Source organism: Plectrocnemia conspersa, unplaced genomic scaffold (genome assembly GCF_051122295.1).
Source record: "Plectrocnemia conspersa isolate PC_06_02 unplaced genomic scaffold, ASM5112229v1 ptg000003l, whole genome shotgun sequence".
Lineage (NCBI taxonomy): Eukaryota > Metazoa > Arthropoda > Insecta > Trichoptera > Polycentropodidae > Plectrocnemia > Plectrocnemia conspersa.
In genome coordinates this window covers 16,260,927-16,286,104 of record NW_028277167.1, presented here as the reverse complement: position 1 = coordinate 16,286,104, position 25,178 = coordinate 16,260,927, and the positions used below count along the sequence as shown (strand labels likewise).

The following is a 25,178-nucleotide window of genomic DNA, read 5'->3' as shown; positions in this document are numbered from 1 at the left end:
TAATCAATTGGTTGGATCTGTGGAACTTTTGGAACTGGACATAACGGTCAATTTATGATTCGACTTAAATTTAATATATTATGGATGTAATAAAACAAGGAGACTCTTGTATGAATAATTATACTAAATGGGGATATTAGGATATTATTAAAACACGATTTATTCCATATTAACATTTATTATAACATAATCACAGAAACCGTTTTAAATCACAGTAAATATTTTTGAATATAATATATTAATAATTTCCAAAAATAATTAAAAATTTGAAAAAATAACGAATGATATTAGTTAAATATAAACTAAATATATTATTCTACATATGTATATGTTGTGAAATGTATTGTGTGAATTAACGTATCAGGTGTTTTGCGGTATCATCTACAGTAGTATGCACTTTGAAAACTTATTACTGTCTCTCAGGTAATAAAATAAATTTCTTGCGGCAAGTAATAAATAACGTAAACGTAAAATTAACGTCGATTTAATCGTACCGCTTTTAAAAATAAACCATATAATTTTTAAAATCTAAAATTACATCATTTGCGATTTTATAAATAAAATACGTTTACTTATTAAACGAGTGATATCCATAATTATTTTCACTGCTTTTTACTTCTTTTTATTATCGTACAATATATTTTTGGAATGACACAAAGTTAAATATTTACAATTGATAACTAATACTCACCATGTACAAAAGTTATTATTATTATTATATATATACACACACTTAAGGTATGAATCGATGAACTTTAAAACGCTACAAATTATATTTGAACGTATACAATGGATAATTGAATCTTAAATATAAGGAATTAATTAGTAATATTATACACTCACTAATGTTTTATTCACACTTATATGTCACATTTACTTTACTGCAGTATGCAGTTTCTTTACACGCATCAGCTTTTAATATAAATAATAAGAAGTAGTATTATAGAAATGACGTCAGAGTTTCTAAGATGTCTTAAGCGGTATGTACAATCCCCGCCACTCTGCATTGCAGCTGGATTTTCACCTGTAAAGAAATACAAGTAAATATGTTTTGCTTAATCTTTTCTATATACTCAAAAACAAATTTTCTCTTATTTTTTCTAAACCAAAAAAATGAAAAATATTACCTAATAAAAATATTGACGCATTGAGAATATTTGTAAAATGTACAGGACTAAAAATAAATATATAACAATATAAATAAAATGTATAACTCTCTCTTTACGTTTACTATCAATATATACGAATACACGCCGTTTTACTAACCGCAATAAAATTTTGTATAGGTACATATTACCACATAGTTTGAAACATCTTACATGATACTTTGGTAATATTGCATCAGTGCTAAATTGAAACAAATCTTAATTTTACGTGTAGTTCACAGTCAGGTAGTAATATTTTTAAAAACAAAAATATTTAATATTCTTCATTTCAATAGCTTATATATAATTTAAAAAACTTTGCCTTTATCTACAAAGATATGTTTACTTATCATATGTTTTGATTTAAACGATACGCACAAACTGTGTTTATTTTTATTTATATTATTACGAAAAATTTTGACGTCTGTCTATAGCGAAATCTTTCACAGTTTTTAAGTTTACATTTTGTAAGTTAAGCTGGTTAAAGGCAAATGAGTTAAGGAAAATTCTCAATTACTCAATATCACATATTTCACAAAATAATCTAACGAATAGTATCAGGTATCTTAACAACAAAAATATGTTTGTTTGTACTAAAATTACGTCTTTGGAATATTAGAGCTATAGCTTAACTTTCTAAAAAAAATTTTTTTAAGCATTTATTTCTTCTTTTTTTTTAATCTTCCGTTGTAACTTGACAGGCGTAAGCTATAAGCGATACAACAAGGTATTTATGTATGGACATTATTTATTGTTAGAGTATTTTCTTAAATAAAAAGTCTGTGGCCGTAGCTCCAACCTGCGGCCTTTGAGCAGTGAATTAATGTAAGAGTAGATGGAAAAAAGCCGTTATAATATACACACCTATTTAATTTTAATATAAAATCAAGAAAAGACCACATCATTGTCACGCTAGCACCCACCACAGTGAATCGGTAATTTCCTGAATTCCTAAACGAAAGATGTCATTTCAAAAAGGAATTTGACGCGTCTTGAGAGTGTGCGCGTGTACGATCGTGGGTGGGTGCGTGTTAAATTCCGAGGAAATCCGAGGAATTTTCATGAAAAGTGTCTGGGGAAAACAAAGTGTCGGGACGTGTGTCAATGGGCCTTTGGCTACGGTGCCAAAATCGTGCGAATGGTATGCCGCACACCGGCGTGGGCGGGTATACGGTGCAGCCATTGTCCACTGTTGGCATGCCATGAAAGAAATTTGCGGCAAAATGTGGCGAATGCCTTATCGACGGAGTGCTACAACAATGGTATCGAAATTCCATCGCTAAAATATACTACGACTGAGTGAGGATATTAAGTTTATTTATAACGGTAGACGGCGACTATGTAACGATTGATTCAAGTCGTAGACACCGACACACAAAAGGTCAAAGTTTGCTAGCATTGACGTAGTTCCCTTAAACATATCATGCCAAGAGTAAAAAAATGCTTTAATTTAAAGCTCACTAATCATTCTTTAATTATAAATTAAAAATATTTAAGCAGATTATTTATTTTTGGTTACAAAATGAAACAGAACAGAAATACGAACAACATAATAATCGATATATTGGCCAACAAATAAAATATTCCTGTTATTATACATAATAATATAGTAATCTAAACAGCTTAAATATTAGTACCCATGCGTAAAAATATACATAATTAAATTTAACTTACTCCATCGATTATTAAATTAAATAAAATAAAAATAAAATGGAAAAGCAGTTGAAAAACCAAAATATTTACTGTACAAACTGGTTTAATTCGCCATAAAATTCATAGAAATTAAAACAAAACGTGGTCGCGTAAAATTAAGAAACTAAAACCAGCAGATTATTAATCATATAATGTAACTAAATCGCATGAAAATAAACACACAAAACTGGAAACATCCACACTTAAAATCTGAAAATATCAAAGCTGATCAGGGTAAAAGAAAAAAGGTAAAGAATAGTTTTGGGTATTTCAGAACCATTCCAAAAACCAGTAAAATTCATCCGATTAAAAACCCGATAAGGATTTTAAAATTCTGATAGGCTATACCCCCGTCAGTTTATGAACATTATTTACATTGCGAAATATTTTAAATAATCATTTTAGTGCGTTGAAAAGTGCCTTTGGGGAATAAAATTTACAGTTATAATTAGAGCATATATGCTCTAATTATTAAAATATAAAAAACAATACAGGTCTTTTAATGTTAAATATATAATTAGCTTTCGACACAGCTCGGCATGACGATTTGATTCATAAATTATACACATACAAAATAAATAAATGAAATTTAATTAATATTTTGGGAGGTAGAAAATTAAAATTACCCGAAATATAACATAAGCAAATAATGTCAAAAAACGTAGACTAACTCTGTCACCACTTTTTCTAAATAAAGAGGGCAGTAACGTTATACGTATTAAATGGTATTAAATATTGTTGAACTTTAATTTTGAACCAAAACGGATGATATAAAAAATTACAAATAATGTGAAATAAAGCGATGAAATGTATTTAAATAAACATAACATGTATTAACCTACAATATTTAATTGCTAAAACAATTAGATTGGTTTAGTCAAGTGAAAATGGAAAGTAGTGCATAAAAATACATTAGTCTTCTCATTTGAATCAGATAAAAAATTGTTAGTATAATATAAAACAAACATATTACTAGGTATATAAATAAAACACGCAACTAGAAATAAACAAGGTATGAAATAAAATATTTTAAGAAATAAGCACTATAAGAAAAAATATATATAAAGATGCGAAAATCTAAAAAAATGTTAAATAACCCTAATTACATTATATTTGAAAATTATGTACACACTAAACAAGTATGTTCCTAATATAAGCTTTTGTGGTTTAATAGAAGCTTTTAAAATCTCATAAAGACCTGAAATTATTTTCATGCATTATCGATGATAATTACCATTAAACACGTGAACATATATGCTGGCTGGATAAGCGTTGTTGGGCACACACGAATAATTTCCTGCGTGCGAATATGATGTTACAGGAATAACCAAGGAGCTACTCCTAGCCGATAGATCCGTGCTGACGTTGATCCCCAGGTCTGTGTCGAAATTTATCATCCTGCTGTTGTGGTACCTTTTGGCAAATTTTCAACACGAATTATTAATATTATAATTCGGTACTTTAAGCTCAGATAAAATATTCAACTAAGGTCACACGGTTATTATATTGTATAGGTTCGATAATATGTTGTACAAACACTTACCAAAACATGTACGATGGAGTTTCGGTGGCTTTCAGCACAACACACTGTAATCTGAGTGCTGATCCTGGCTTAATATATTTTTCAGCTGGGCCCGATATCTGCGCTCTGGCTTCTATGAATAATAATATAAATAATCGTGTTACATATTTAATAAACCCATGTTCAAATTAATTAATAATCTACTTATAGAAGCGATCCACAAATAGGTTTACAGTTTGAAATACACTTTAATATCTTTACTAATAGCAAAATATTTGCTAAGTTGATTTTTTACGATATATAAAATTATGTACGTATGTTAATATATAAAAACAATATATTATGAATCTTTTCTGTTTTTAATAAACTCTTTGATTTTATGCTAAACAATATTTTAAATACATTTCTGACTTCATTAAAGTCTAACAATTGCGTTTCGTCAACATTTTGCAGACTTTGTAATATGTAGTATTCTGATGAGGCAATGTTTGGTCAATAGGACATTATCTTTCAATTAAATATCGGTTTAAAACTTAATTATTATTTAATTGCTAAGAAAAGAACGTACGTAACAGCCATTTTTTATAAATATTACATATATTATGCCATTGTTTTCCCCTTTTAGTTAAATTACCATTAATATGATTTAGTAGTGTTAACCCTTTTAATCCTTATTTTAAAAATCCATTTTAAAATCCAACTTTTAAATTTGACAACTACATACCAGTTAATATATGTATAGTAGGCATATTTTAAAATTAAGCTTCTCAGATATTTTTTTTTACAATTTGTTCTATGTGGACAATCATGTCATAAGTAATTTTTTAATCAGTCAATATATTTTTGTAATGATTGCCTTTTTTCCGCTTTACGGAATTGATTACAAGGTCTTCATGAATGATTTACTAGGGATTCACTAGGGATTCTCAAGTTTCGAGTTTTTTAAATACCCGGGAATCGAAAAACAAATTTTCAAAGGACTCGAGATTTCGATTATTTTTTATTTGAATCGTAAAAAAAAATTATTATAATAAGTATTTGGAAAAAATAAGTATTATTTGTAGAAAAACTTGGGTACATATATATTTATATACATAGGTATATACAATTTTTTATCAGATATTTATTGAACAAATATTTTACATAGTAAGGACAAAATATAAAATAAAGCTTTTAACGATGAATCGGATAGCCTATTTCTGATTGTTGTGTGGAATATTCTCTTTGTTAAAATTTTTGTTTATTTTCTGTTAAAGTAGGCTTTTATAAAAACAATGATTTATATAACGGATTTAAATTCGGAGTCCAAGTTTTAGTTGATTACATGATCTAATATTCATTTTACTGATTGTATCTATTCGTTTTTATCGTTGAAATATTTTAGCGATGAATTAATTCTCAATTAATTTTTAATCGATATTATGACAATACAATTAGTTTTTTCTTCTTTCTCGATTACTTCTATGTCCGAACTTTCAACACTGAAAAAACGTCGTTATACAATTACAATAATTCTTGCCCATATTTTATAAATACTTTTTCAAGACAACTTAAAAAATGGTTTTTATTGATAACATAAATAGGGTTTTGTTACAAATAAATTAAACCAATTAGGCGAATATTCCGTTTTTATTCTATTTCGGCTTTCAGAGTTCAAAAATTTCTCGCGATAACGTTGTATTGATTTCGAACAACTTTTTCAACAGGAAATTAACCATAAGTCAATAAAGTGGCATCTCGGCAAAAAATATCTCTAACTGCTATTTTGATGAGAGTGAGTACTTTGAAACGAATGTTCGATTCATTCCAAATATAAGCAGTATCAAGATCAATCAAATATTAATTAATGGAATTCCGTTAAAATATCACTAGTTGATCAGTAAAAATTCAGTAACATAACAATGGGGCAAATATTATTTAGCTTAAGTCGTCGCACATGTTTTATTGAATCGGTATGGATAATTTCGAAATAAAATTGGTAAAATTATAAAACTATTAAATGCTTCCGATATAGAAAGTCTGAATTTAGAATATATTTATACTACAAAAACGATATTATTCGACTTTATTATGTTTTAAACATTTATATAAAATATTTCTCTCGTGAAGTCGATGCAAATTAGAATAAAACGTACCTCTAACTTTAATATGGTTAGGCACCCGTTTTCAAAATTAGCCGCTTTGCAGGGTTTTATCAATTAATACTGGCAGATGCTTTGATCATCTAAGGCGTTGCGTTTTTATATATACGTCAACAAAAAGCACATTTACAAATAAGTCCAAAATTATGAACGATTCTTTTGAAGACTTCAGACGCTGTTTCTCATTCAGAACAACATAATCGATCTCACTAAAGTTATATTAAGATATGTTTTTTTATTACGATGTATGTCAAGACCGCATAAGTATTAGTAGGTAATTACTGTATTTCTACTAATATTTTTAGTATTAAAGATTGTCTTTATTCAAATTAATATTCATTTCTGGTATATATATATATATTTGTTTTTTGTATTATATTTTTACTGATAAAGTATTAATAATGTTCAGTTTTAATTTTGAAGATATATTTTCAAGCAAATCGTTTACATTTAATCTACTGTATGTTACTTAATCAGAATCTCAGATCGAATAAATTATTTAAATAAATCTAAATTATCGGTTCTACAGCTACAGTTTTTACAATAGTTTAAATCGCAGATAATGGTATTTTATAAATCTTAGAATTTTTCTTACCACTAACGCATCCAAATTAAATTTTTATCTTTTAAATAGCAAAAGAGTCAGCTTAAACTTTTTTTTTGAAGGAGTAAGCCCATCATTTCTCACGGTCTTACGTTTTAATATATCATCATTGTTCTGTTTCTTCACTGTTACATTTTTATTCTTATTAAAATAGACTAATTATTTCCCTAATAATTGTATTTGTGGTTAGTAAAAAAAACAATTGTTGCACTTTATTATTTTGATTAAAATCCACTTTTAAATGCATAAATGGGCTAAAAAATATTATTAGTAGATAGTAGTAACATATTTACAGATTCGCTCACAAGGTTTGTTTGTGCTGTATTTTCTAGTGGCTAAAAATGCTTTATTTTTATATTATATGCATATGCAAGTAATTGCACTGATTTTGTGTACATATGTTTAAGGTTTCCGTTTTTTAGATAATTATGTTTGTGTTACTGAAAACCTTTTTAAGATTTATGTTCAACAGAAGGCATTTAATAGTATCGTATTGTCTTAGCCCGTTGGACACAGCATTTTACTTTATCCATTGTAATTTTGCCAAAGCCGATGAGCTTGTTAGTAATTCTGAACTCCTTCATAGCTTTGAACAATTTTCCTCCGCCTCGAAGTCTACGAATTCATGGTATCTCTAATATAATATGTTGGTAAACATTAAACGTGTTTGAGACATGACATAATTTCATTAAAATAATATACTGTAGTTACATCTACTTATTATTCTAAAGGCAAATATTTATAAAAAATTCTCGTTACCAAATCAAATCAAATGACATAAAAACCGTTAAAATAATTTTGAAATAAATCTTTAACATTGCTAATTATATGTGTTATTCAAAAAATGGTTAACCGTAATAAACTCACAAATTAAATATCTTAAGAATCAGTCTGTTATAATGGTTTTTTACAAATTAAAACATATTTATTGTAATAAATACGTACTATTTTTTATTAATAATATTTAAAATATAAAATTATTATTAGATCGTTTAAAACAGTTTAATATTATAATAGAACGCGCTTTTATTAACAAATTTTAATTAAACCATACAATTAATTATTATAGAAGTGGAAACTCATCTATTTATTTCGGAACTACACACTTTGAAGAACGCTGATATTAAATTTCTAATGAATACAAACCATCCGTGGATTATTTGATGCGGTTAAGGGTTTCGCAAGGTTTGCTACATTGTTCCATTATTGTTTATATTGTTTATCAACGAGATTTATTTGGTCATTTAAAATTCAAATTTCCTTCTCTGTACGGTTTGACCTAAACATATTCCATAATATTCGAATGGTCCATGATAGTCGGTCCTTACTACAAGATTTAATCTCTCTTTTGAAAAGGCCCTCGAAACAATTGTCTACCTTTTAACGTTTCTATGTAACATCCCTAATAATTTATTTATTTAGAGATACGTACATAATTCTATCAAGCTACATACAGTATATCCTCTTGTTTTATGTGATAATGAAAAACATTCCAAATAACGAAAGAGTATTTTCGCCGAAAATCGTTTTATCGTTTTATCGCATTATCCTTTCTCCTTCTTCTGAATAACATGGCTAGAAATCCTTGCCGTAACACCGAAAACTGATTCAGCTTTAGGTATTTCACGGATTCCCTAAAACCTTACGACACGTTAATTGACACAAACACATCGATCTAATAATAAAAATGCTACCTAACTAAATTAAAACTGTGATTATAGTAAAACATGCCAGAGAGCCTGTTTTTTTTAAATATTTATTATATATTAGATTTTATGTAAATACCTACCTACTACATTGAGTTGTATGAATACACTAGTGGGCGGATGTGATGAAACCTGACATTCGTAAATGCCCGCATCCCTTTTCTGCACGAATTTTATCTGCAACGTCCAGTCCTTCCAGACATTGAAATACAATGAAATTAAATTTAAATACAATTGCTGATGATGCTTATTTAATTTCACAAAATATTTTATACCTCTGAGTGCTGCAGGTGAATCACTTGATACCTCTGGTCGGCATTATACGTCGTCACACCGACGGTTATCAAATGTCTGTCTTTTCTTCTTATCCAAGATACCTTAAAAATAATTAATGGGAAATTATTATAAGGGAAAATGTTTTCATTTTATAGCATTAAGCGTTTATCTTATCATGTTTTGTGTATATTTTGAATAATTCTAAAGCGGACTTCCTCTTGAAATTATTAATTTGTGTCATTTTTACTGGTGTACATTTCGCAAAATACTCATTATCTTTTCTACTAATTAAATTATAATACATATTCTTACTACCTTAAACAATTATACAAGGGCGAGTAAAATGAAACCGTAATATATGTTTTCTCATAATTTATTGAACATTTCTTAAGGTTTTTTTGTGCGTTTAATATTTTGTATTTGTCTTCCCAAAAATACAAAGTATGTGAATTCCTCGACAAAAGCATTTTCGATAAGTTTTTATTATACTGTTTAAAAAAAGTATTAATCTCTATAAAAACATCTTACAGAAGCATAATACTTGCATTTAATTAATTTTATTGTTAATTTAAATATCACTTTTAAATTATAATTTCTATGACTAAACCACAATTTTGCACAATAAGTACATAAAAGCAAATTTTGTGACTAAATAATATCACCAAATGGTGTAATAACCACATATAAATGTCAAAGTGATATTAAATTGCAGGGTAGCGTGGGCTTAATAACATAACACAGTTAAACACGGTTTATTAATTAATAAATGCAAAAATATACATAAATAAATATTAAATAATTATTTCAGGTTGACAAGCAAAAATACAAATAATATTGGTATGATTTGGTATAAAAATTTAGTATGTATATTTCTCGCAGGAGATTAAGTTATTTCTTGATAAGGAAGTGTGCAAAATCTAAAATATCTTCGGTTAGCTATTTTCGATACATGACTTCCATAAATATATTTTTAATATTATATGTTTTTCTAAGAAATCAAAATAATTAATTGTAAGATCATATTAAAATAATACCTAAAAGTCTAAAAGCAATTACAGTCATCTTACTTGAAAACTAGTTAACAATAATAGTCTGAAACTCATATATATATATATATATATATATATATATATATATATATATATATATATATATATATATATATATATATATATATATATATATATATATATATATATATATATATATCGCGGAGTAATCCGACTCCTAGAAATATTAACCAAATATTTCTCCGCGAAAACGCATTCAACCACATATATATATATATATATATATATATATATATATATATATATATATATATATATATATATATATATATATATATATATATATATATATATATATATATATATATATATATATATATATATATATATATATATATATATATATATATATATATATATATATATGTGGTTGAATGCGTTTTCGCGGAGAAATATTTGGTTAATATTTCTAGGATTCGATCTGAACAACCACATGCTGGGCTTTGCCCACACCGGATGTTCATATTCTCAATTTTCCCCTGAGGATGGCTGGGCGAATCTGGCCTATATATATATATATATATATATATAAATATATATATATATAAATATATATATATATATATATATATATATATATATATATATATATATATATATATATATATATATATATATATATAATACAGTTTAACAACCATGAAAATACTTCATTACAAGAATTAATATGTATTATTATATATATTTTAATAAAGTATAGTGTAATACAAAGAATTATTGTCTTTGTAGATTTTATCAGGGTTTCATCAACAAAAATGTTAACAAATATGTGTTCACACGAATTTTAACCCTAAAAAATAATTATTTCAATCATTGTGCTTTTTTGACATTAAGTTGCTTCAAAATATGTACAACTTATTCAATGTAAACTTTTAACTCTAGAACTGTACTTAGCCTTTTACAATAAATGTTTTTAATAAATATATTATATGTATGTAATAGTAATAGCATAAACTTAAGCAACTTGTCAAATAACTTTTATTATTTATTATTTATCAAGAGTTTATAATATATTTTTATATTAGGAGCTTTCATGGAATGCCTAATTGAAAATCCAAGAAAAAAGTACTACTCTATTTTATACTACAACAAATATATAAACTAATGCTTTAATGTTTAACGTAAATCAACAGCATTAAATATATAATATCATCGCTTTTTGTATTTTCTAAAACTCAAGAATAATGCAAAAAGTTTTAGGTACATTTAAATAATATTTTTAATAGTATTACCTTACTAGGATAATTTATTAAAAAATTTTATATATTGCTACCGCCTTACCTTCTCAATTAAGTTTATTTTATAAGATAAATTTTTATGTTATTAATAATTATTTATGTTAGCTCTAAATCTTTTTTAAAATGTCTAATATATATGTATTTTTTTATTTTCTTATATAGCTAAAGTTGTTCATAGCTTTTCAATGCCTCATATGAACGACTAAGCTTGCTATTTTTATTTAAACATCACGATATTCCTTTTTGATATTATGAAAATCTAGGTAAACCTAATTTATGATTATTGTTTGAAACTTTAATTATATAATATATAGACACGATAGATTTTTTTAAACACTAAGTAATAGGTAGCGACTTATACTACTTCTCCTAAAAGCATATTGAGATCATATCCAAATAATATTTTCCTAACCACTTTTTCATTGCCATTAATACAACTACTCGCAAGACCCTCTTTTTTTCTATTCATTCCAAGATTTAACTCCATATTGTGCTCTAAAAACTAAGTTACAGACGTTTTCATTACGTTTTCTAAAATATAATGTGAGTAATAATCGTAGGTTTAAGTTGAAATATATAATCTAAACCATAAAAGGATCATTTATCATATTTAGTCTATTAGCTCTAACCTTAGGTTAGATACTTATCTTTTTATATCACAGTGATTTAAAAAATAGTAGTAAATCAGTTCACCACAATTAGTAATTTAACAGAAGTGCCAAAAACCTGCCTGGGTCACTTTAAATTTTATTAGTAAGTAGCCCAGAGACACGCCACACGCACATCTAAGGTCCCGCAAACTGTACTTACGAACCTAGCAGTTGACTAGAAGAACGCTGCATTTCTACCACTTCTCCAACGTGCGGTGTGGGTATACTGTTTTCGCACACGACGGTGTATATTATGCGGTACAAAATCAGATTATTTACACTTAGCTTCACTACACATCCATGTGAGAACTACTATTTCGATCCAAAAACTTTATTTTTTTAAATATTTTTTATGCTCTATATATGAATCAAAATGGCGAGCAAAGTAAATATTTAAATAATATTTACATAAATATTATTTTTCCTATTTATTCTAAGACCTATGTAACATTGTGACACCTCTATACATTTCGAAGGATGTAAAAATATTTTTACTAGTTATTGAAGAAATCCACAGCTGCACAAAATATTAACTTGTGAGGAATTTCTGAAATTTTGGGAATAGAAACAAAGTTTTATCCTATTATTTGCAGATTTAATGTCTTTAATTTACGTAGAAAATACAAACTACAATATTATATGTGTTGATTTATTAGTATAAACTTGTTATAATCCGATAACAAATAACACTAGATTTATGAATGGTAACAAGTATGAGATCTTAATTTAAGGTAAAATACCAATTTAAGTGTTTTTTATGCCCTTTATTTAAAATAGTCTGTTGTTTAAATATCTAAATCGGGGATAATGAAAAAGCAATAAAAGTATAGCTACACACTCTCTGGCTAAAATAATAATGGATTTTGTAACATACCGCGCAATGCTAAATATTTGGAGCGCACTCGTATCACTAGTCGCTTTTCCGAACGCTAGATTTCCCAATTTAAAATTTAATCTCGACGGCTCCTGCCGTTTTGCGTCCTGTCTGCGAAATTAGGATTCCGAAAAACAATGACAAAGCACTTTGCAAAATGAGAACTGTTCTCTCTCCCCTACGAGCGCACACAGAAGACAAACAAAAATCACGTAGAGAGTGGATTGCGCTCGACGATAATGCGGAAGGTGATTTTATCGAATCCAAAGGCACCGAGGAATAGTTGACTAGGTAAGCAAATAAAGTTTTGCAACCGGAATTGATTGGGAGGGAGAAAGAGACAGAGTTTCGGGTAGCGAAACTGAAATACGTGCGCGCGCCCATTTATGATGTGTTTACGGTAGCTTTAATGCTAAAGTTGCCTTGCGTTGACAAGTTACGTGCCCTCATCTTTTAGTGATTGGTAAGCGTTTTCTGAACTATGATTCGCCTACCGGTATCGGTTTAAGATCATTTGAAAGTAAAAATAGTCTTATAAAACATAAAAATATTTATAAATATTAAATTATATGATTCGTGTCAACTTAAATAGAAACACAAGTTTTCAAAAAATGGAAAACCTATTACCGTAATATAGTAAAGTACTTAAAAATGATGATTGAGTTTAAATTAAAATCTTTTAACAAATAATTTGATTTTCGCAAAGTCACTCGACAACACATTAACTTAATAGGTGTATATTTACAGGTACAGGTCTCTTCATGTTAGATATAGAAATAGCTTTCGTCACAATATAACATGATAATTTGATTCATAAACTAAACAAATATAAAACCTCTTACAATTTTTACTATTTATACGCTTATATACGATAAATAGAAGCAACGTTGTTTCACTAAATAATAAATACTCGATACCGCGTAAAATTCCAGGTTGGGTTCCTCAAGAAATTATGCTTGGACCGTTTCTTTTTATCTTGTATATAAACGATATCCCAAAAATAAATAAATACGCTTTATCTATGAACTTAACCGACACAGCTAATAAACTAGTGCTTATGATCTTAAACTAATCGCAAATAAATTATAAAACATTTTTAAACTCAAAATAAATATTGTGGAAAATTAAAAATCTCACTAATTAAGCAAATATAATTATTTTCACAGAACATCGATTAAGAAATTATTTATTAAATTATCCGTTATAATTATAAATTAAATTATCCGTTATTCATGTCATAGAGGACATGAATAACGGATCGTCAATGTGAAATGCGTTCCTCATAACAAATCCGAATATATTGGAAGATTTTTCGCAGACGTAGTATATGTATAGAAAGAACGTACACTTTTTTTCGAAAGTGATTCTGAAATCTTTAGTGATAGTTTTGCTTGCCAAAATATTTCCACTAAAATCGTAGGAATAATCTAATAGCCAACGTGATCAAGAAAATATCACACTATTGTATTTCCCGACACTAAAAGCCAAATGGTTGACGGCGGTCCGTTTCCATAGAGAATCTATTAACTTTGTAGAGTGCTTGAGCAATTTTTAATTATCTGCACACAAATAAACTAACGTACTCATGTAACTATCTTTAACTGCCGTACTTATGTCATTAATAAATAATGTCGATAGCAGAAGGCCTAGGTTAAGAAAACTCCAAAGAGGTAAATATTTTTACGACAATTGGCTGCCATCGTTAACGAAATGGCTATGATCGCTAAAATAACTTTAGAATAACCAAGTTAAATCATCTGAGCAACTAAGTTTAGGCAATTTTTAATAATCCATATAAAGCTTATTAAAAGCCTTTTTAAAATCCAAACATACAACGCGCGGTCTACTTGTATTTCTGCACCAAGATATTTTATCAACTCTTTTTATGAAAGGTACGGGATCCTTGAGGAACCCTCGAAGAGGTAAAATACTATTTGACTCGTATTTTTCAGATCAGAATTTTAATACCAGAATATTTATTCTGGCCGCTAATATTTATTTAGTGGTGGAATTTAGATTAATTGGTCAAAATTAAAATTTAATGGTTAAAATTTTACTACTCCGAATTTATATTAAATAGCAAGAATTATTTTTCCAGATTGTCAACATTTTTTTAGTGTTTTTATAGTGTTGTTATTGCTGTAACGCTGAAAATCAGTACAATTGGTTGATTTGTCATTTGCATGTTGGCAGTTTATTATCATTATCATCATCAAGGTGTTTTAAGAAAACTTCTTAGTTGTGCTTGCAACATTGTCATATGTCAACACAACAAGACAAGCGTATTCTGCGTCGCCGCTCTGTCGTTATTCTAACTTCGCTAGTTGCGCTATATATATTTGCTTCCTTTATATAATAAATAGATTCATTGCAGATTCGAGAGTTATTCCTAAAGTCCAATATTCTGAGCAACGCTCGCTCGCATCTGTTTAGCAGTTTTGGTGCAACCGAGATATTTTATAAAATATTTCTAAGATTATTTATTTATTGCCCATTCATATTTTTAAATAATATATTTTTTTTTAATTTATGGTTATTCTACATATTAATTCTGATTGTCTCGTATATTTATTCTGACCATATGCTAGTTTACCAAAATAAGAAAACTTTGAGCAATTAATCATATGCGTTTGTGAACAAGTTGTCTCTATTTTTATAAATATCGGTGACTTTTGTGCATTTATAAAGACCAGAAAATGATAAGACATTAAGAAGAATAGCAAAATTGCGTTTAAGAGGATCAGCTTAAATAACTTCGCAACATTTCAAAATAAAATTGGGGACTAAATCAGGACTACAAAAGCGCTTCTTTAACTTCTCAAAGCCCTATAATAATTTAAGTACTGAATTTTAGTACTAAAGAAAAAGTACAAAAAAAAGGAAACGACTGAGCGAAAGGCAAAAAAGATTACTTGAATACAGAAATATTACGCAATAACGTCATCAATAATTTGTGAACCTTCCAAAGTTTTTACATCAAACACTTTTGCGAATTTTTCTTATTTATTTTCTTCAATATTTTAGTTTTAAGTTAATTTTTCTTCAAAATTACATGTAATCATAAAAGATCAAAATTTTCCCTGAAAGTAGCACTAAAAATAATTAAATTCATCAACATTTTGTACTGTTGTTTATTAATTATTTTGCAAAACATTTCTATTACCAAAATATATTTAATGACATGTTAATTACTTTTAAAATATTAAATTTAAAATTATTCATTTTCAAAATATAAAAAATAATTTTTCATGCATATATTGTAATATAATTATAATTATTTGCATTGCATTATTTGCTCCGAATGGATTTCATCCGATAAATCGGATTTAGAATCTAATTCTAGTTTATATATTAAAAGTTCAATACTGCAAATCAATTTTGAAATTCTGATATAATAATAAAAGTATATATGTAACTGAAATATACATAGTACCAACAATAATACTGCTTAACGACATCGCGCTGCTCGGTCTATCCCGAGTTTCCATTATTATAAATCGTGTTTGAATGCAAAAATAACGTCCTTTACGACTCGGTTGGGATACGCCATGAATATTATCGAGTCGCTATGTTGCCATTTCAAAAAATAGTTTTCAAGCTAATAAAGCGTAAGGGGGTGCAGAGTGAGGGGCTCTTAGCCTAAAAAAGTTTAACAAGCAGTCAACTCTACCAATAAACACTTAAATTTTGTATGTATCAATAGTAGTAAATAATAATTATCGATTTAGAAGTTTTAAATAAAAACAATGTACTTATTTAAAAGGTATGACTTATGCATAACTGATATTGATAACTAAAAACTGATATATTTTGTGCTAACGTAGATGTCTAAATATATAGTATTTATATGTTTATATTTAAAACATAAATTTCCCTCAAAACTGTAGCCCTTATGGGCTTGAATGATTTAAAATGAAAATTTCCAAAATTTAAAGATTTATTTATATTGCTTTAATAAGTTTAAGACGTTTTTCTTTGTTTGATATGGTCCTCAATTTTAAAGGTATCTAAATTAGAATCATTGCTCCTCTAAACCGCATTTTTATTTTATCCTCAAGACGTCATTATTTGCTGATCTGTATAAATTAAATAAAGCCCCCTCTATTAATATATAGGATGACAAATTATGCGTAAAAAAACGTAAGCTGGTCGCAGTAGCTTCTGGTAAATTATTATTTATAGATAATTCTGACCATAAATACATAGTCCATAGAACACTTACGGCATATTTTGTTGGATAAACAGCAAGGGCTTTATTCCGCTCATTCAACTTTATGTTGCTAACTGTCTGTCTTTCATCAAAACAGTGACAAAATCTCTTGATGCCGAAATACAAGTAGACGTTCTGATTTTAAAAAGGCCTTTGACGAGATTTATCATGTGTTATTACTAAAAAAATTGTCGGTCCTTAGTTACTCGGATGATATAACTCCGTTATTTTCGAGTTATTTGAGCGTTCATAGGCAGTTCCTAGCCTATAGCGACCGATCGTAGAAAGAATATTTCACCGTTTCGGGGATTCCTCAAAGGGTTCAACTTGGGCCCTTTGCTCTATACTTAGTTTATTATTGACGTGAATACGACAGTTATAAATTCACGTTACAATTTATTTTGTATGCAGATGATTTAAAATGGTTTAAATGTCTTCGATCTGTTGCGGACTACTTTATACAGATTGATTTAATTTCTTTTAACCGTCTATCGTTTAGTGTCAGAAAATACAAAATTGCATTATTTTATAAACCTTGTTCGTGATCAAAATTATCCTACGATCTTGGTAGGAACGTTTTGTCTAAAGAAATTTCCACTTAAGATCTCGGAATAACTTTTCAGAACAAGTAAATATTTTCCCAAACAATCTTTCAAGCTGCTCAGCTTTGATATGTGGGACGCGTTTTACTTGATCCGTCAGTTATACACATCCTGTATTACACTTAAATTTACAGCATTCTTGAATACAGATTTTAAATTTAAAAATCCCCTTATAAATACTCCTCGATTAAAAAGGTTTAGTAAAAGTTCTTGAGATACTTTTATATGATTTTATTTGGTGAATATCTGTCCTTTTATCCGTTCGCTTTTTTTTAGGAGCGTTGCGATAGAATTCGCGAAGTTATCTCAGTTGTTGTATTTCGCTCAACATTTATTCAAGCTACTAAAGGGTTCTATTGACTATCAAACTATTTTCAAGGAATTCCATTCTTTGGGAATCTCGATCGCGTCCTCTTGTGATGTCAGTTAGAGCTAGAATGTCCGCACTAACTAATTCGCATATAGCTATCTTCATCCGGCCCCTTAATATGCTAGTGTTGAACATTGATTCATAATAAATTTTAATATTTTTTTACACCGTGACGCATTGGGGTAACTTTTACCACAATGCGTCACGTTAACGCAATTGTTTTAATTTTATTTAAATATAAAAATAAATAATAACCAGCAGACTTAAAAACTTATTATAAGATAATGATAATGATAAGTAAATCAAGTAATTTATTATTTATAAATAAAACAAATACACAATTTTATACTATGTAATTAAGATACTTTATAAAATAACGCATGCTCAATATTCAACAAGGAATTTTTTGCACCTATTACGATATACCATAAAGAGATGTACGATATGTGTATATTTCGCAACATTATGGATCCATGTCCGTTACATATTTTGGATCAAAAACTGTTCGACCCTTATCAGTCAAGTGGCATACCTATCGAAAATCATGTAACTATATTTGCAACGGATACCTTTTTTGCGTAAATCGATACAAGGTTAAGGGCATTTGACCTTTTATGTATTTTTCAAATATGTATGTATATATTTTAACACCATATTCGTAACACACCTTTAACACAACTTATAAAGCCGACAATACAACTAAAATTTGATTTTCGCATCAAACATTAAAAAAAAATGCTATAAAACTCAAACACATATTTCTCAAATAATAACTGATTCTATTTATAGTAATAATCACAAAAAAATTAAAGATTAATTTTTCTGTTTACGTAAATTTTTTAAATACATTTTTAGTACAAGCTTGTTTATTCAATACCTCAACCTGTTATAGCGAAGCTTAAGCATGTGTTTAGAAGCCAGGTATTTAACGCTATATTTTTATTCTACTTTTTATAGTTTGATCTTTTTATACTCAATTATTTAAAAAATATTTTTGTAATTTATTCGCGATTGATTTAGTACGGTAAACAATGGTTAAAATATCTGTATTGTCAGCGTTTATAGATAAACGTGTATTTTTTTTCTAATTTTGGGATATCATTAATACACAATATAAAGCAAAACGGTCTGAGTAAACTTTTTTGTTGAACCCCACCTGGAATTTTATGTGATATCGAATGTTCATTATTTAGTGAAACAACATAGTTTTCATTTCTCAGGTATGACCGTTTTTGGAGTAGTAGATAGTCAGAGGTGAGGGGGGTCTTATATTTGTATAATTTGTAAATCACACCTTAATGTACACGTTTAAATAGTTTTTTTATTTCTTATATATCCTTTATAAAACTATTAGGTTTTCATGTTGACAAATTATTTTCGCAGAAGCCGAAATGTTTTCTAATAATTTTATTACCCTATAACCATGTTTATTTTTATTGCTTTCGTTCCCAGCACCAAATATTTGAAACAACTATAGAAGCTACGTTACTTAAGAGTGTCACACTAAAAAACACGATGAAATGACCATATTATTAAAAAATATGAAGTAGAAAACCGTAAATATTTTCCTCTTAAATTTTTTATATTGAATGTTATTAATACACAAAATTTGTAGATTTATTACAAATCAAGTTTACTTTAACAGCGCTTTCAATTACTATCACGTCAGATAAAAAACACCTCGTCTCAGTGATACACGACACAATCTCTCTAAGTAACAGCAGCTCCTGTCGTCTAATAGCTGCGCCATGAACAAACCATGAAGATATACGTCGCCACATATTGTCTGCGCCATATTTACCGCCGCCGCTTTCCCAGGTGAAATATCACACAAGCGAAAGTGTTGAAAATCGACAAACGACGATTGTAAAAGCTCTTAACTGCTGCTCGTACTGTACATACATAAGTATTTCCTATACACATCAGTCCGCGTAGGCTGTGTAAAATACCACCCATAACCCCTACCTATCTACCTGAGATTTATTTATTCCCCCCCCCCCTTTTTGAATTCCAAGGACGGTCGATGTATTATAAAGACGCCATAAATAATAAGTTATCCAAAATACACAGTCGATATATGGGCCTTTGTGTCATTGAACACACCCTATGGCTGAACGGAAGGGTCGTCGCCATTGTGCGAACAGGTGATGAAATTTCGATCCTATTTGGGCTTCAGTAGGAGTATTTGTATCCATTCTACAATATAAAAATATAAAATATGTTTTCAATTAGATAATATTACGTAATAACAAAATCTTTTTCTAAATAATTGTTTACTAAATATTATTTAAAGCACCCAAATTTGATTAAATTTTAATCTTAATATCAATGTAAAACTAATCTTAAATACTTTTAAATATTTTTTTTATATAATATATGTATATAACTTTCAAACTACTTATAGTAATTATTTTATTTTTTAGTGTAATATTGTGAGAAAATAATAAATAATCAATATAAAAGTAGCACACGCTTACTCCAAAGTAAGCCAGGTAGTATTCGGAATATTTTTAGGATACATAATTATTAGCCTTTACATATTTCAGGAAAATTAGCATCATCATATAATTTTAAAAATTTCGCATTTCATACAACAAATTTATGCTTTTGTTAATTTAATACCTTTCATTGTAGTATTCTAATATAATAATTTAAGCAATAGTACGTTATATATTTATCTAATAAACATATATTTATTCGTTATTTATATTATTTTAAGCACTAAAACATGTAATCTGCTTTGTGTTTTTAAGTGTATTTCTTTTACATTTTAGCTTCTTTATAAAAATCTGCAATTCATCATTTAAGTAAAGGAGGTTGAAGAGCGTAAGTACTAGTGTAATATAAGTAGTGAAAAATCTATTAGATTACAATAAAAAATATAGCGACTTTGTAATATATATAGTCTCGATTTATTTGTATGTATTAAAAACACAATTATTTAATACGTATTACTACAGTTAACCTTATAAATAGATACGTATACATTATCTTGTTATTTTAAAACCAATTTTATATCCATACCTTCTAACGTCCTTATTATTAACTCACACTCCCTTATCGGTGTATTTCCATAGAATTTAATTTTTTTGTTTGTAGTATCATATGTCGTGGAATATGAGAGCCCGTTTACTTTGTGGTACTTATTTTTTATTTGATATACTTTTACAGGGTAACTCGTGAGCCACATACAAAGTAATGTAGTAGTATGAACATGCATACAAGTATATACATATGTATTATTATTGATATTTTACGCTGAGCCTTAATAATTAAACTCTAAAGTTTGTGCTTTTGACTGCAAAGATTAATAAGTAAATAATAAAATTGAACCAAGCAGTATACAGTAACACAAGAATTTATTAATGCAGTTATTTTTAGTATCGGAATACCGCTATGGGTTAAATAAAAGTGCCGTATATTAGTAGTATGGTATTGCAAAATAAAATTTAATAGTTTTAACCATTTTGCTCACCTAAAATGCATTATTATAATATTTTTAAAATGGAGGATATAAAATATAATTTTAAAATTTATTAAAATGTTTTTGTTGAAGTTTTCGAAAAGTATATAAAAAAACGTCCATGTTTTGAAAATATAAAAATTTGATAAATTCCTAATAATTAAGACACTTTAGAACTGCTTTACGAAAAAACTGCGATCTTAACTTTCTACGAAAGAAGTTTTGATTATCCACATATTTATGTTTAGTCACAAAGTGTTTCCGAAAAACTCGCTCCTTTTGCCAGGATATCATAAGTTTTGCGCCACGCTTGAGAGTTGAGCTTGGGTCGTTGACCAAAGCAGAGGGGGCACGCATTCTTTTTTCTTAGGTTGACGGCAAAATTTATTTTGATCCTTGCCTGTAATATCAACCCGACAAGGGTTGCTATTATGGCGTTTTTATTAATGCTAACTAATATTTTTTTTTTAAGTTCTGTTAATATATGTATTTTATTTTTTTACATATTAAAAATTAAGACAGTAAAAGAGTAAAAACCCTTTTATCGCCCTTATTTTTAATCCTGATTTTGCATTATATTTGCAAAAACTGGAACATTTTCATAAAAAAATAGTTTTCACAATATTTTTTGTAAAATCTAGAACTTTTTCCGTGTGTTATCTACAACATGTTAAATAATAAAAACAGATATTATTTATAATATTAAAAAATAACATTAAAAAATATAATCATTTATTAAAAATAAGTAAAAGCATGTATTTAAAAATCAAAGGCTGGTTTTTCGGCTTTTTGGCATTACAGGGGTTAAAAGTATCTCATTTTTATTTAAAATAACATAAGTCGCGATTAACTAGCATCCTAAAAACCCACAATAATATGACATGTCGCAAATTCATTTTAAGAATGGACTTTTTAAATTGTCTTTGATTCCTAAGTAATTAAAAAAAAGTATTTATTCGTAGGTATAAAGATTAAAATTATTTTAGATTATTGAGTACCGTCAATTTGTTTAAAAAAATAAGGAAACGCATTAGTAAATTGTTTTCTATTTTGATTCTAAAAATTTATTGAAAAATAAAGTAAGACTGAATTTTTTTTATTAATACTAGTTTTTATTAACCACTTAATATATAAGAACTATTTCTAAAAGTGGTAAAGCCTAACGCAAATTTTCTACAATAAAAAAATAAAACAATAAATATATGATTGCTATAAACCAATAATAGTTCATTTCATGTCAAGTATTTTTATTATTTAATTATTTTTATGCAACTTTTAAAAACGGTTTTAAAAGTGTTAAAGCTAAATAAAAAAAATCTTTATTGGTAAAATTATACGGTTCCGTACATAGACATTAACTAACAATATTAAACATATTATATTTAATGTCAAATATTTTTATTTTACAGTATTTTTTATATTTATTATTTTTATTGAATTCAGATCTAAAATATACTTTTTACTTTTTATAATTTATAGCTATAATTTAATAACTAAAATTAACTAATCAAAGCAACTTTGGTAAATGATTGCATAATTTTAAATTTTACTTTCTTACCTAATAAAATATCAAAAGTAATTTGATATACAAATAGATATTAACAATACAAACGGTGTTGCCAATAACATTTTTTTATGTACGTTATTATTTTACAGCTGTTAAATAACAACAATCAATACATTATCAAAATAATTATAAAATCATTATTAGATATGAACCTATCAGTGCGTTATCATATCTTAGTAGCAACAAATGTTAAATTAATTTGTGCAGTGTATATTATTTGAAATTATTTCATAAAGCTTATTTATTAGTTGTCTTTACGAATAAATAATATAGCGAAATATTAATAAGGCATTTTGTTTGTAGTCTGTATATATAATTAATCATTCTTAAAATAAACTATTGTGTTATCTTTCATTTCACAAATAATTTGCAAAATTTATTATTCACATTGCTGCGGCTAATAATTAAAAGCTATATCATCAATTTATGAAAATTCTAAATAATACGTAAAATATAAATGTAAATAAACCAAGGTGTTATTATTAAATATCGTTAACTTATTTTCAAAGCAAACATAAATTCAAGTTAAAATGAAGTATAGATTAAAATATTTTCTTTACATATGCTACTAATAAGAATAGAATTATCTAGTGTTTTGTTACAAATTTGATTTATTAGTGAGCGGCAGACGTGGATATATTGTTTTTCTTACCTAACAATGAAAAATGTCATGTGTTCATACGTAATGAATGTCATAAAAAAATAACTTACAAAACCTTCAAATATTCGCTTATCTGTCTTATTAAATATTAACATAACCTATTTAATTATTAATTAAATCTGTAGTATCATTTATACAATATTTGCGACTACTCACCATTCCATCCCCTACGTTATGAACTATGCAAGGCAGGTGTGAAGTTGACCCTGTCTGTGATGTAATCACAGTATTATTTTCAGTACCAAAGTACATATGAGTGAATTCTGTCGAGTCCGAATCGATGGTGTTTATGTTCGCAATATCCCCACGGCCGTTCGCCTTCAGCGCCGAGCTCTCGTCGTTTACGGCTAAGCCTAGAAATGCCGTGTTAAAATTAAAAAATAATTAATTGCACCACATTAACAAACATTAATTATGTGCCTAGAGGCATTATCGTTAATAAACTTTAACAATTAATTCGCTTAATGCCACTCACCCGACGACAAACTCGTTAAGGCGGCCATAATATACGGCCACATGAATCCCAAGTATCCCATATTTTGACCCATAATTACAATTAATACGGCGACATTTCACAGCACGCACAAAAGTGTTCACATTTTAATTTCAATTTTCACAAACACAAATATCAATTTTTGCGCACAAAACACTGTTTAATTATAAATTAATGTCGTATTTAACAAGTAATACTTAATCACATTACGCGGTTCCTTTGAAACACTTCCGCTCTTAAAAAATAATTCTATTATACGCGTCAAATGCTCTAAATTGCACTGAATTGAAATGATTTTATTTTTGGCATTATTACCGCTTCAGATTTCGTTTAACGTGACCGGATATTTTCTTTCGCGGAGAATGAGAAAACCTTCAAAGCGTCTGCAAAGAAATATATAGAATTTTTTCAAGGGAAAAAAACGAAAAGTCGGAGCGTTTTTAAAACATTTTTAGCTTGAAACGTCTGCAAGAGCTTCAAACGAAACTTTTTCGGGTGCAAATCACGATTCACCTGTCATATTTTTATGAAATTTTAAGTAAATCGATCCCCCGCGTCTGAAAAGCTACGTCTTAAGGTGAAATATTATTTAAACATTATTTTCAAAGAATTCTTCATAGTAGTTGTTAAACACTTAACATACAGAATGTACCTATAAAAATGCATTTTTTAAATCTAACATATATGAGTACTTATCTCAAATAATTTTTTTGTGAAAAAACATAGAAAAAGATATGTTGTTGAAATATCAAATAATACCTTTTATGAGATATTAATTAGTTGTTTTCTAACGTAATTTAGATCATTTTTTTTAAATATGTACAATTTCAATACTGACTTTGGATATATAAAGTTTTTGTCCTCAATTGCTATTATTTTATATAAAAAATATGA

General features: G+C 27.6%; 1 protein-coding gene across 1 annotated transcript; it reads right to left on the bottom strand.

Moving 5' to 3' along the window:
- Positions 1-640: 640 nt before the first annotated feature.
- LOC148236773 (uncharacterized) lies at positions 641-24,485 on the bottom strand. Its single transcript, XM_088182511.1, has 7 exons — positions 24,267-24,485; positions 23,948-24,144; positions 9,086-9,187; positions 8,894-9,002; positions 4,381-4,492; positions 4,072-4,250; positions 641-1,024 (listed from the first exon to the last, which is right to left on the bottom strand). Exons 1-7 carry the CDS (start codon positions 24,337-24,339, stop codon positions 909-911), a joined length of 888 nt encoding a protein of 295 aa, XP_088038637.1. The 5' UTR covers positions 24,340-24,485; the 3' UTR covers positions 641-908.
- Between the last annotated feature and the right edge of the window lie 693 nt (positions 24,486-25,178).

Bases quoted from the DNA above. Each gene is read 5' to 3' on its own strand.
- LOC148236773 (XM_088182511.1), bottom strand. From the start codon at position 24,339: ATGGGTCAAAATATGGGATACTTGGGATTCATGTGGCCGTATATTATG. The intron at 4,493-8,893 runs GTAGGTATTTAC...TATTATTCATAG, and splicing joins CATACAACTCAATGTAGTAG to AAGCCAGAGCGCAGATATCG. The intron at 4,251-4,380 runs GTAAGTGTTTGT...ATTTGCCAAAAG, and splicing joins ACTCCATCGTACATGTTTTG to GTACCACAACAGCAGGATGA.